General features: G+C 39.5%; 1 protein-coding gene across 4 annotated transcripts in view; it reads right to left on the bottom strand.

Annotated features, from left to right (window-relative positions):
* The window catches only part of ITSN2 (intersectin 2), an 81,646-nt gene that overhangs the window by 49,378 nt on the left and 18,712 nt on the right, over positions 1 to 13,556 (bottom strand). For all 4 annotated transcript variants that reach the window (XR_010743160.1, XM_066314701.1, XM_066314702.1 and 1 more), the window contains exon 3: positions 1,254 to 1,346. Coding sequence is in view for 3 of the 4 variants with exons in the window: in XM_066314701.1 (XP_066170798.1) it covers positions 1,254 to 1,346 (93 nt within the window). In the remaining variant the exon portion in view is untranslated. The remainder of the gene's footprint in view (positions 1 to 1,253; positions 1,347 to 13,556) is intronic.

Here is a 13,556-nt window from a genome sequence, read left to right as displayed (position 1 = left end):
TTTAATAATATTATTTTAGTAATATTCTTTTCTGACAGAGGACACCTATGATTTCAGTATTTCAGGAAGGGATTGGGAACTGTTGTGCAATCCCATACCAAGTTTCACATCAGCCAGTACACATACAAAAGGGACAGTTGTGTTTATGCCTGCATCTGAGTGAATTACAGATGCTTAAAGCTAAGACTTCAGGTTACTCTTTCAGCTCTCTCTTATATTCATACACAACCATTTATTTCAAGCATTTGCCAAATAAATAACAAAGCCTGCAGATAGATATAGGTGCAGGGAAGAGCCCAGATTGGCCTAAGGATAGTCCTCAGGACTGCATAGTTTTCAGCTGGAGATAAACATCAACCTCCCAGTGCTGTTTGGCCAAAGCAGAAGTTAGGTGCCACTTAGCCTGAAGATGTGCACGTTCCAGACAACTTCCCACCCTCTTCTCAGTCCTTTCCAGCCCCAAAAGAGGAAAAGCAGGGCCAGTGGAGCAACTAGACAGGGCATTACTGGATAGCTGGGCAGCTAGGAGCCATCAGGGCTGCTCTTTAGTGCCCACCCCACCACCAAGAATGGGGCATTCTTAAATCACGACATCTTTGTCAATGAAATTTGGTCTGTTCTTGATATCAAAAGCAGATGTTAAATTTAAAACCTACAAATTCTGAAGTGCATAGCAACATGACCCAATTGTTTCAGAGGAGAGCAGCTGAATGCAACTGGAACTGACAGCAGGCCCCTGCAAAACACCATTAGTGCACCCAGTCCTCGCTGGAGGCCCAACGGCCCAAATCTGAAGCAGTTGCTAACAAGGACAAGCTGTCAGCATCCCTCTCCCTGCCTCCTCCTCCCAAACAAAGATCTCTAACAGCACAGCATCCTCCCCTCAGACTGAGGAGAGCCACTTCTGCTGTGTCTGGTGTCACTTGCCACAACAGCTACTCTAAGTGCTCCCTGGCAGCCCCCCATCTGAGCACGGGTTTTGCCTGATATTCTCTGGTTTCTGAAACGAAACAGAATGGCAGCACACAGCTGGTGGCTACAGAAGGGACAGGGTTAACCGGAACAGCACTGCCGCGCCAGACCTCAGAGGAAAGCTTGTTAAGTTTACTAATAACCTGTGGCTGTTTGCCTGAAGAGTAAGGTTATTAGTCACACAACAAAGGGCTAGAAATAGGATGCAGTTCTCAAACTGTTCTACAGAGATAGGTACGTGTACACAGAAGTTAATGTGTAAAGCAGAGCTTCAGACCAACCTGTAATGTAGCCTCCCGTGGGTTTAAGTTTATCAAACTGCTTGTCATGCTTGGCCCGCTCTTCGGAGGTGATGGCCCATATGTTTGGCCCTCCTGGAAAAAAACCAAAACAACCCAAAACAAATCAACAAAAAAACAATGAAGAACCAAATGGGCTGAAAACTTTCAAAAGTAAAGCACGTCACTTGCAAACTAAAAGCTTGGCTTTCTCAAGAGACAAAGTTAGACGTGGACACACCCAGCTCCTACCAGTTTGGCAAGGACGTTGTGTAACACAAACCTCCTTCCCAGATGTGCAAGCCGAGCTGAGACAATCCCCCAGGCACACTGCTGCACCCTCGGCTTTCAAACAAGCTCTGTCGCCCTTCAAAGCTGGTCCAGGGCAGCTTCCTGTCGCTGCTGATTGTTTGCAGCACGGGCAGGATGTGCCTCACCATCCCCCGTGTGAGCCAAACGCTCCCCTGGCTCACTGATGAACAAATGGCATTCGGTGTCACCCAGGTTCTCATGCACGCGGTTAATTAACACCCTCTAGGTGCCCAAAAGGCTTACACTTATCTTGCAGCACTCGAAAAGCAAAACTGGGACTGCTAACAAAATTAATTTGGTTTTGTCTGACAAAGAAGTGACATTTTGGGATGGTGGGTTTTTTTGTTTTGTTTTGTTTTTTTGTTAACAGCAAGCAATTTCCACTTCACATTTTCCAATACTTTATGAAGTATAAAATAATACAGCCTGAGAGTAGGAATGAGAAGTTACAGGGAATAACTGTGTTTACAGAGTTGTGCTGGTAATACCTGGTTCTGACCAGATGGACTTTCAGAAATTCTGCAACCTGCTGCATGAAGGTCAGGGTGTGCATACTTTGCAGGAAAAGCAGTTTGCCAGAAATAATTTGATTTGTTTTTTAAGTAGGAGGAAGTTTTAGTCAGGAAGTTCTCAACAAATATTTAATTTTTCAAATCAATGAATGCAAGAATTAGCCAAAATACTGAATGGAACCACTCAAAACAGCATTAAAAGGTTATTAATGAAAAACACTTCGAAAATTACATTCTGCTGAGTATTACTACTTCCAAAGAACTGTTAATCTGTTCAAGTGCTTGTATTGCTCACTAAAAACACTAAAAAACAATTAAGGGAATAAATAATTCTTCTAGTAAGATATTAACAACTTGCCTTAAAATTCACAGCACTGTGAAAGTTACCATAAAATGCTTCCTCTTCCTACATAAATCTTACTTCAAAGCTTTGAATCTCCAAAATTTCAAGAGGTTTTTGCACTGTTTTTCAATGTATAAAAAGTGAAGGGACTGCGAGCTGATACACTTGTCAATACAGACACAATAATAATCATCTCTCATCTGTGTTTATCTACACAAACAAATACATTTTCAAAAAAAGACTTAATTTTTTCTCTTAAGAAAGACCTTTTAAAACTGTATTTCTCCTTGCATGTGTACAGATTTAATTCTTTACCCTTGCTCTGTTAGTAGAGAAATAAAATAGTAAAAAAGACCAAAACAACACAGAAACTCAGTGGGAAGATGTATGACAGAAAAGATGTGAGGGCATTAGGATACAACCTCTAGACACATGAATTTGGAGTTTTACTTCGCTTTTGAGGATATACCAATTTTTTTAAGTGGTACTTAAAAATGAAAGAGTCTTCTTGCAAGTAACATGTAAAACTGCACTTCAAGAACTCCCCCCCTTTTTCCTTCTGATTAAATGAACATAAATAAATCTAGATTAGATCCTGATAAGAAAATGAAGTAAATCTGAATCAGATGCCTAGAAGTCAATGGGCACTGTAAGACACTAACGAGGACAATTTGCACCCAACGGCAAAAATCAGAGCAGCACCTAATTTCTATAATCATAACCACATTTTATGCACTTCCCATTTGTATCTTAAAATTAGCACTTTTAAGAAATCTATCTTGACCAGATGGAAAAAGCTCCTAAAGCTACCAGCAGCAACTTCAAAGAAATCGACTACTTTTTTTCATTTTTGGAAAACAGAATATTAACAACATTACACTTTCCTTCTATTAAATACTCCTCTTCGAATATCTTTGGAAGCAGGTAGCTGCAAAACTCCTTGGCTTGTTAAAATCAACGACAGAAAGACTAAAACCACCACAATATATTCCCATGGCCAGTGACTGCAAAGTGATAAAAGCACAGTAACAATTCTTTCACTGGAGTTATGACCATCACTATGACCCCTCTAGAGAATCTGATTTACATTGTAAGACAACTTCTGTTTCTATATGCACAGTTTCTTATTTATATGTCACAATTCAAGCAAGAAGATGGCAATCTTTAAAATCTAACATGTTTCTGTATTCAAAAAGTTGTTTCACTGTCTGGTAAATTAGGTTTCCTCTCCAGCTATGACATGCAACGTTCTAAACAGCATTGTCTCAAATGTGTTAATACCTTGCAGGTCAGCAAATCCCCAAATTCACACCTGTAGCTGGATCATGATTAAAATCTCATTCAACAAGTGATTCAAGATCCACTTTCAGGCTTCGTTCTCATTTTTGCCTTCCATAACACATCCAAGAAGATCACTATTTTTTGCACACTTGATATTTTGCACCTTTTACCTCTGGAATTACATCTTTAAGGTCCTTTCTGTTCCATGCCTGTGATTGATTTAGTCCAAAACCCTTGCAAGGAGAAGGAACATCTTCAACTAGCCCAGGTTGCTCAGAGCTTCATCCAACCTGGCCTCAAACAATTCCAGGGAAGGTGCAGCCACAGCTACTTTGGGCAACCTGTGCCAGGGCCTCAACACCCTTGTAAAAAAATTCCACCTTACATCTATTTGAAATCTACAATCTTTTAATTTAAAATCACCACCCCTTTTCCTATCTCAACAGGTCCTGCTAGAGTGTTTGTCCCCATCTTTCTTACAGGCCCCCTTTAAGAACTGAAAAGCTACAGAAAGGTTTCTCTGGAGCCTTCTCCAGGTTAAACAACCCCAAGTTTCTTGCAAGTATGAGTTTCATTTAAAAAAAGAAATCTGTGACTAAAACCACATTATTATATCAACAAGTGCTTCAACAACCTTCCACAGTCTTAGTGAGTCAGTGCAAGCAGCTGTCATGGAATAGTGATAACTACAAACACACATTAGCAAAAGCACATTGTGGGAACATTTCAGGGAACTGAACATATACCCTGAAAACACCAACTTGCTAATAATTTATTTTCCAAAGTAAGAGCAATTTCAGATCCTCCCTTTCCCTAAGGACAGAGACTGAAAATCTTACTTTTCTGGTGATTAATTTCATAAAGATACGCTCTCTGCTGGTTTCTTTACAGGCATGGAAGAAAATGTAGCCTTCAAATCTAGTATATAAAAATAATAGATTTTTAAAAATATAATATATATTATAAAATTCATAGCAGAAATTAGGATCTAGAGAATAGCACACCTTTAAGTCAGCACAGTTCTCACAGTGAAATTTTAGTGTTTGTCTGTAAATGAAGAAAGTCCCAGAAAATCAACTTTACCCTAACATCTCTTGAGAGAGAGTGTCTGCCATCTGCAGCCTGAACTAGAACAGGTCATTGTTTTCTGAATAGAGGTTAATAACTATTGGACAATGAAAGTATTTGTGAAAAATTAAAAAAAAAAAAAAAAAATTAAAAACCCAGTGCTTCTGGTAGAGATCCACAGTGAATGCAGTCAAACCCCACCCACACTTATTATTTAAAGGATTCACTGTTTTTTTTCAACTCCCACCCCATATGCCACAGAAACAAGACAAATAGCACAGCACAAGAGGGAAGGCTAAAGCACTGTGAGTGCTTGTATTTAGCTTAACCAGGTGCCCACAGCTCTTTTGATGTTAACCTTGGTGACAAAGAGTACCCTTAACTTCTCAATTAAGAGAAGTAAAATCTGAACAGAAAAGCTCATAAGATTTCTCAAGATACCACTTGAAAATGCTGTACCAGTCCATCTGAAATAAACACTTTGAGTAACAGGACTCAAAAGGCAATTCCACAAAGCACATCACGACACTACATTCTCCAAATTGTTGTGTTTACCTATGTAGTTCAACCAAGGCCACCACAAAAACACAGCCAAAATTAGTCTGAAACAGGTTCTCCTATGCCATTACCACCAAATCATGCTACAACGCTCACAAATATGACTGCTTCCCAAAACTACCACAAGTGGGAAAAATGGACACTCAGTGCAACTGCTGAGAAAAGTTACACTGCCTGGTTTACACACAACCATGTCCTGGGCACGCTGAACTGTGATGAAAGGAAGATACTCCTGTCCTGGGAAGGACAAAACTGCAGGGAGAGTCAAGCATCTGCCATCCAAGATGCCATTTAACCTTATCTGGCTTAGCTCAGCCATTTTTTGCACTAACATGCCTTCAGTTCCAGTGTTGAGAAACATTGCCTGTAAACCAGACACAAGGAATTTTGCATGGAGACATTGCTGTTCTTCTTCCATCCACACCACCCCAGTGCCCACTCATGCATGAATCACAAACCAAACTGCGGGTGTCTGCTCTTCACAGACCTCTCTGACCACAGGATGGGCAAGAGGAAGGAATCTCCTTGATGGAGCAGCGCTGAACCTTTGGCTGTCCAAGCAGCAGTGAGCTACAATACTTTTACAGATCAGTTTCCCACCAGAAATCAAAATACAGTTGCTACTACATGCTCCCATGAGAGGCTCTGCTGCAGACAATGAATAGTACATAACTTTTCTGACTCAGCTTAAATTTCCTGGACATTTTTGAGATCTAAACAATTTTTCCCAACTCTAGCTCGTAAAATTTTGGAAGGGAAGAATAGTACAACAATCTCTCTGGTCAGATCTCTCATTAATTCATTATTCTTCAAAATAGGTTAATTTAGAATCTTACAACTTCATACATGAAGCCAATGCTGTATTTGACTACCCTGCATTTTAGGGAATGCCAACTCAAGAAATGGTGAACTTGAGAGATTTTCCCCACAAAGTCTTTCTTTAGAACAGAGTAACTACTGTCCTCACCTGCCCTTTTTGCTTATGAAAATCCACAAGACTATCTTAGTAAGAGTTCTGGAAGACAAGAGGCCAAATTTTCTTTCTTTCCTAGAGAAGGCTGGTACTTTCCAAGACGACTGGGTAAATGGCAGCACTGGCAATTGTTCTCAATATCCAGTATTGGAATCCTGGACTTCACATCCAGAAACGTCTCCACAGATTCCCTATTCCAAAACAGAAAACCGACAGTGAAAGGTCCCTTACTTGCCCACTCCAAAACTCCACAACACATCCAAGAGTTCAACATCACATGTGGAGTCTGCCCACATAGAAAGTCCATCTGGGATGACAAAGACCCAAACACCCAAAGCTAAATATGCTTTGAACTTCACTCTCAAGACTTCTCTGAAGATGAAAAAATACAGACTGACCTCACTTTCATAAGGTAACAGGTATTTCTGTAATTCAGTGTGGCAGCACTCCATTTTCTATTGCTGGAAACAAGTGACTATGCTGTTGATTAGACACCTTCAGTTTCTTTAAGTTTATTTTAAATAAAAGACACCTCTCTAGGTAAGAGTAGGGAGGTCTGCTTATGGCAGGATCACAGCATTTCAGGAAAGTTCCAGAAATATCTTTACAACACTGCTTCAGACAGATAACCTTCTGAATAAAATAAAGGACTTGCTTTGATGGGCTGCCAACATCAAAAGGGAAACAAACACTGTTCTTTCCTTAAAACGGTAAATCACATTTGAAAAAGAGGGAAGAAAAGAAAATGCAGTCCTAGAAGAAAAGTAAATAGACTTGAAAATGCTCTGTAAAACCTCTGCCACTGGTCAGTACTGCCCATAGGCAAAGGGTAGCTAAAATGAGAACAGGATTACTGACAAGGAAAAACTGTAAGACATTTCTCACATTCTCCAGAATGTCTTTGTTTCTCATTCACAGGCATTGTTTGTTTTTCTCTAATAAAAACTATACTCCTACAACCTACAAAGTTAATTAACTCCACAGAGATAATAATCCTAAAGTGAAAGAGCATTCCTTGTACATATACGTCATGAAGGTTATACCACGACTTCTGTAACTATCAAGAAAATCAGCATGAAGCTTCATAATGACCCTAAATAAATATTTATCCCTATGTTTAAAGACAGGGAAATTTTAGCACAGACTTGCAGCAACGTGTGTCAAGATGTATAACAAGGGGTTTTCCTTAATGCAAGCAGCAATCACATTACAGTCTCCTATTAGGAGCCTTCAGAGAGTTGTCTGGTCTAGGATATATTGAGATAAATCTAATAATTCTAGCCTTTCTGTGTTTGTAGATAAGTTTACCACAGAAGTATTTCTCACAGATTGGATTTAATGCTCCCAACTGAGATGTTAAATAAGACTTCTAATTTTTCCTCAGTGGTGAGTAAACACTCCAGGAGTCTGAAAATACACAGGGTATTTTACCATTAATCTGAATTTGAGATTCTTTATCAGTGTTATTGCTATTTTCAATATTTGCTTCCCTCCTTCGCTGTTGATTATATATATCAAACACAGGAGAAAAATTACTAATAATCAAATTTATCCTTATTTACATGTGCTAATGTGCTATGGAATATTACTGTGGAGGCTTTGCATCCATCCCAAAGCATCACCTGCTCTTTCTTGAGGATTGCATCTGCTATTCCCAGCTTCCACAATCTCAGACCATGGCAGGAGCCACATACAATCTCCTTTCAAAATACATATATTAATCCCCAATTACTCATACTACCAGAAATGCTCCACAGAGGCTTTCATTTTTATTAAGCAACACCAAGGCAGCTGCCAGAGGAAAAGGGTATCTATTTCTGTGCTTAGCTATAACTTCAGCAACTTCTTTTTGTGTGCACAGGGTTAAAAGGAAAAGCTTGTAGCTAAAGCATGTTAAACACAGGGAAACATGATTCTCTCTCAATTTTGTAATTTTACTAGATTTACAAGAATTGTGCCCACTGAAGCTAAGAGAATTGTTAAAGATTTTCAAGCATCTCTGGCACATTATCAAAAAACAGCTGGTACCTGCTGACAGGTTGTTAAATAGCGTCAGGCACACGCAAGATTTGGCCAAGAAAAGCTTGGTTAATTGAAGAGCAAACTTACAGAAATGTGGACAAAGCAACAGCAGCTGCATGGCATTTTAAGAGTACAATTCATATTCCTTACATTATGTACAGAATTTCCAGATATTTGGTACACTGGGAACCCTCAGGTTGAGCAGGTCACTAAAATCAAGTATTTATCTTGTTTATACTATCCACCTGCTCCTGTGGTGCAGAATTCTGACTGGTGATCTCGTCACTGGCAGCCTCCACTTTGATACACAAAATCCATCCATAAAGGAGGAACATTAAAACACAGAACACTCCGTGCCATGCAGTGATATCAATGTAGAAACATAATCCATGCTTTTATAGAAGGAGTATAATCCCTAAAACAATTTAGAGATACATAATAGTGTAATCCATGCTAACAGTATAGATCCAATTCTTTTCTGAACCCTACAGCACACTTGACTATTCCAAAGCACTTAAACTATCAGTTTATAACAGCAGGATAGTATTTCCACACTTTATAAGTATCACAGAATCTTTTAGCTCATTAAGGCTATCCATTTTCAGAGGATCATTTTAAATTAAATTACTGCCAATTCCACTGAGGCACTAAAAAGAAACCAACCCACACCAAGGAAGCAAAATACTGAAAAGACCCCAAACAAAAAGATGGGTTTAAAGTTTCATTAAAGCTCTACTAATGTAAAAGCATATCAGGAAATGTATACCAGAAATGTGTATAAATTTGACAGTATTCTGAACTGCAAATCAACATGCTACCTTTTACATAGTTTTCTGTAAAATTACTGACAATTTAGTCAATAGGGGGGTTTTAAGTTTTAATGAAGCAAGCTTCCTACTTCTCATCAAAAAGTGCAATAACTGTAATATGCAATGTTGGTAAACTCAGGTATTTTTCTTAGAAGTTTATTAACTTTCCTTTCATGAAGAAGTTGGCACACAGAGCTGGGCTTAACTTACGCCTTTGCCAGATCTAGATTCAGTATCAACAATTAATATAAAATTATTTTCTGCCTAATTCTGGAGAAACTATGCCAGTGAAACCAGCTGTAGTTGCGGAGTTACAGTGATGAAGCACATGAAACAAGCCTATTCTTCTATCCAATGACAGCTCTGTCTGTGCCCAGATCACAGAACCACAGCATTATTCAGGTTGGCAAAGACGTTTAAGATCATGGAGTCCAGCCATTAACCCAGCACTGCCAAGCCCACCACTAAACCATGGCCCTCAGTGCCACATTTACACTTCTTTTGAACGCCTTCAGGGATGGGCCCTGGGCATCCTGTCTAATGCTTGACAACCCTTTCAGGAAAGAATTTTTTTCCAATATTCAATCTAAATCTCCCCTGGTATAACTTGAAGCCATTTCCCCTTGTCCTGTCATTTGTTACTTGTGGAAAGAGACCAACCCCCACCTGGTTCCACTCTACTGTCAGGGAGTTGTAGAGGATGAGAAGGTCTCTCTTGAGCTTCCTTTTCTCCAGGCTGAGCCCCCCCAGCTCCCTCAGCTGCTCCTCCTCAGACTTGTGCTCCAGACCCTTCCCCAGCTCCGTGCCCTTCTCTGGACACGCTCCAGCCCCTCAATGTCCTTCCTGACCTGAGGGGCCCAGAACTGGACACAGGATTTGAGGTACATTATCCCCAGTCCCCAGCACAGTTGGAATGGTCATTTCCCTCAACCTGCAATTCATTCTTTTGGATGGATTTTAGAAATGGAAAGAAGAAAAAAAGTCACACCAATAAGAGTCTTTCCAATAGAAGGTCTGAAAGGGTGAAGTAAGCAATATTATCATGGCGTAATATAATCATTTGCTAGATTCTCCAGCTTTAAGCCCTGCCTCCATTTCCTTTTAAGGTGAGCAAACTTCCAGCTGAAAATCCATGGCCTTCCATCCCAGCCTGACACAGAAGAGATGCTTACCCTTCAGTTAAGGACAAGTCAGAAGCCTTTTTGAGTAAACTCATCAACCTGTATGGTATCAAAGCCTTCCATGAGGAAAATAAAAATTTTTAGTTACCATGTTAGTGGAAAAAGATCACCAGAACTTAGACAAAACATTTCTAGTCCTGGAAATGGATGTTTTATGCTGCTGCTGCTCATCAGCATTCACAAAACAACCCTATGACTTAATTAAAAATTTACAAAAGAACAATTTGTTTAATTATTATCTAGCAAATCTCTGTGAAGTGCAGCAAAACTACTAAGATCCTGGTGAGTTTCCATCTGTGGCATCCAATAAATCTTTCTACACCATGAGAAATGCAGGCACTAAAAATACCAGGGAAGAAAATGCAAAGTAAACCTTGAAATTAGGTGCAGTAAAGGAAATTATTCTCCCACAAAGACATACACTGACAAAATCAGAACAGAATTCTGCTTCAGGAATATTAGGTCCCCTCTAGTAATTTTTGTAGTTCTCATCACTATCTGGCCATCACAGTAAAAACCACATTTCCGGGTTCTCAGACTTGAGGAGGAAGTCTGGGACCAGAAAGAAGGCTGATGGGTTATATCTGCAATGGAAAACTGGGATACAGACTTGAAAGAGAAGAGGAAAACAGACAAACAAAAAAAAATCCCAAAAATTACACAGGAAGGGTGGGAGAGAAGAAAAAATGAAGAGACATTTCCTGAATGATCCTGGAATAAAATAAAAATAGGAGATAATTCAGGAAACAAAACACAGTAACAGTCCTTCCAGCAGAGACTGAATATTCCCCCAGCTGAGATCCCAGCACAGTGAGAGTCTGAGCCAAGCATGTGGAGGTGCTGCTCCAGGATGTCTCCTCAGCCCCAATGCAGCCCCTGAACCAGAGGTCCTGCCTCATTAGTAGAGCAAAAATCCACCTATCTCTAATCATTTAAGGAATCCAAGACTTTTTGTCACCCACAACTTCCTACAGCTTTCATTGTTTATTTGACAGGTGCAAAGTGCTCTGTATGACTGAGATCTGCCAATGGTATTTTCACCTGATACTAGTTAATCCTTGTGTTATCAGAGAGCAATTACCATTCCCTTGCCTGAAAAGTAATGGATGACCTTGGGAAGGTGACATCTACTGTTTCCACCATCCCCACCCTTTCATTTCCAAGGTGAAATGTCCTAGTCAATTCAATTAATCCACATATGGAAGCTGTTCTGTATCTCTAATCACTCTTGTTACCCTCCTCTTTGTAACTTCCAGTCCTGGCAGAAAGAAAAAATGGAGGGAAACTGGAAGGAAACACAAAGAAAACAGATCAAGAATAAGAGAGTTTGCTTAAACGGTACTCCTTAGAAGGTTAAATTACTAATTAGCAGAACCTGCCAACTATATCCAGCACACATACACTATTACTTTCCTAGCACGCATGGGGGCTTGATATGAAATATAACAAATTTAAAACTATTTAATTTATGTTCATACAACCACTGGTATCAGTTTATATCACAGTCTCTAATCCTGCCTTGCCAGTAGCTCACAGGGACATTTACAGGCTAGAAATTGGAACAGAATTCTTCCCTGGGTAATACAGTTATTACAGTTTCTCAGCTGCCAGAAACCACCAATTTAGCAAGGTTCTTGGGCCAAAAAAGGCCTCAAAGGAAGGAGAGGAACAAAAAAAAAAAAAAAAAAAAAGGCAGCAACCATTTAATAGCCATGGCACAGATCTCTCCTCCTCAAGTTTTGATTCCATGTACTGTTTCCAAAACATCTTAACGATCTTAAACTCACATCTTAAAGTGAGTCCTAAAAATCAGCTGAGCTCACTATGTGAAACAAACTACCAAACAAACCCATTTTCTTCTGCTAGCCTTAAACTCAATCACTTCACTAGGTATCATGTTGATTTTCAGCTATGAAAAAATACAGTGAATATTCCCTTCCCTTGTTAGCATTTTCTGTACTGTTAAGGCTTCACAGGTTTTTAGCTGTCCCTAAAAAAACACCTAAACCATCCTTAGTTGTCTCTAAACTAAACAACTCTCATGCATTTAGTGTCACCTAGCGTAGGAGCCACAACCCCACTGTGGCCACCTTTTTCACAGATATCCTTACTTTGTGTTTAATTCCAGATCCTTTTGTGTAACAGATTCTGGCAGCTACAGAGTGGATCATTTCCAGAAAAGAGCACTTAGTGAATGTTATCTTCAGGCCGGGTTAAAAAGGACTGTCTGTATTTCTTAATCCAGTCTGAATGCAGAGAACATGCGAAATAAGAGGAGAGATTCTGCTGACCTTCTAACCTGCATCATCCCCATCCGAAACCGTTTACACACCAACTCACACCTATACATTTTATTTCCCCAAGCCTGAAGATTTCCTGTGAAACACAGAGCTATGGAAGCACTACTATTTGTTGTACAACAAATTTCACTTGTAGCTGGCAAGAAAATATAAGTGTACTCTTTTCAGTTCAGTTATACAAGTATCAACACACAGTGTAACAGGTACAGAGTTCCACAACAGTGAAACCAGGACTTTCCAGGAAAGATGTGTTTCCTAAAGAAACAGCTGTGCTGCAGAGGCCGTGGCTCAATGCTAAACCACGGTTATGAGAAGAAACACAGGGAAAAATGTCGGTGCATAATTAAAAATATACCACCTCTTATTTATATTTACATATACAAAAAAAACTTCTAAGCAAATTACTTCATTAAGAAGTAAAGGAGCAGTAAAAGTTCTTGATTTAATCTTACCTGTTCTTGAGACTTGCATACAGAGAACTTCACATCCAATTAAAGTACGAATGATTTTACCTTATCAAAGTATCTTTTCTGAAGACAGCCAGTATGAATGCTAGTCCCATATGGACACTGACATTCTCTCAGCTTTCCAGGGTTTCCCCCTTCCAGCTCTCTCAGTGATGATTTAAGGCTACTGTCCCATTGTTGGAAAAACAACAGATGTCTGAAAGAACTGATGCAGTACAGTGGAGAGCCTGAACACACAAGATTCCTAATTATAGTAATAGGGCATTATATAAATATATTTGACAGACCACAATGCCTGAAAAATGTGTTTGTTCTTGCCATTATAATTAGTGGGCTAAACCTGAACTCATTCTGCCAATACTGATTAGTATCATCTATGGCCTGTTCAAAGTGATGATCACAGATGATTTGGAATTTAGTAGATGTTAAGATGATGCCACTTCACACAATGTTCATCAACCCTAAACTGCAACAACCACA

The sequence above is a fragment of the Sylvia atricapilla genome, chromosome 3, assembly GCF_009819655.1.
Source record: "Sylvia atricapilla isolate bSylAtr1 chromosome 3, bSylAtr1.pri, whole genome shotgun sequence".
Classification (NCBI taxonomy): Eukaryota; Metazoa; Chordata; class Aves; order Passeriformes; family Sylviidae; genus Sylvia; species Sylvia atricapilla.
The sequence above is the reverse complement of the archived record's forward strand: the minus strand, read 5'-3'. Positions and strand labels throughout refer to the sequence as shown.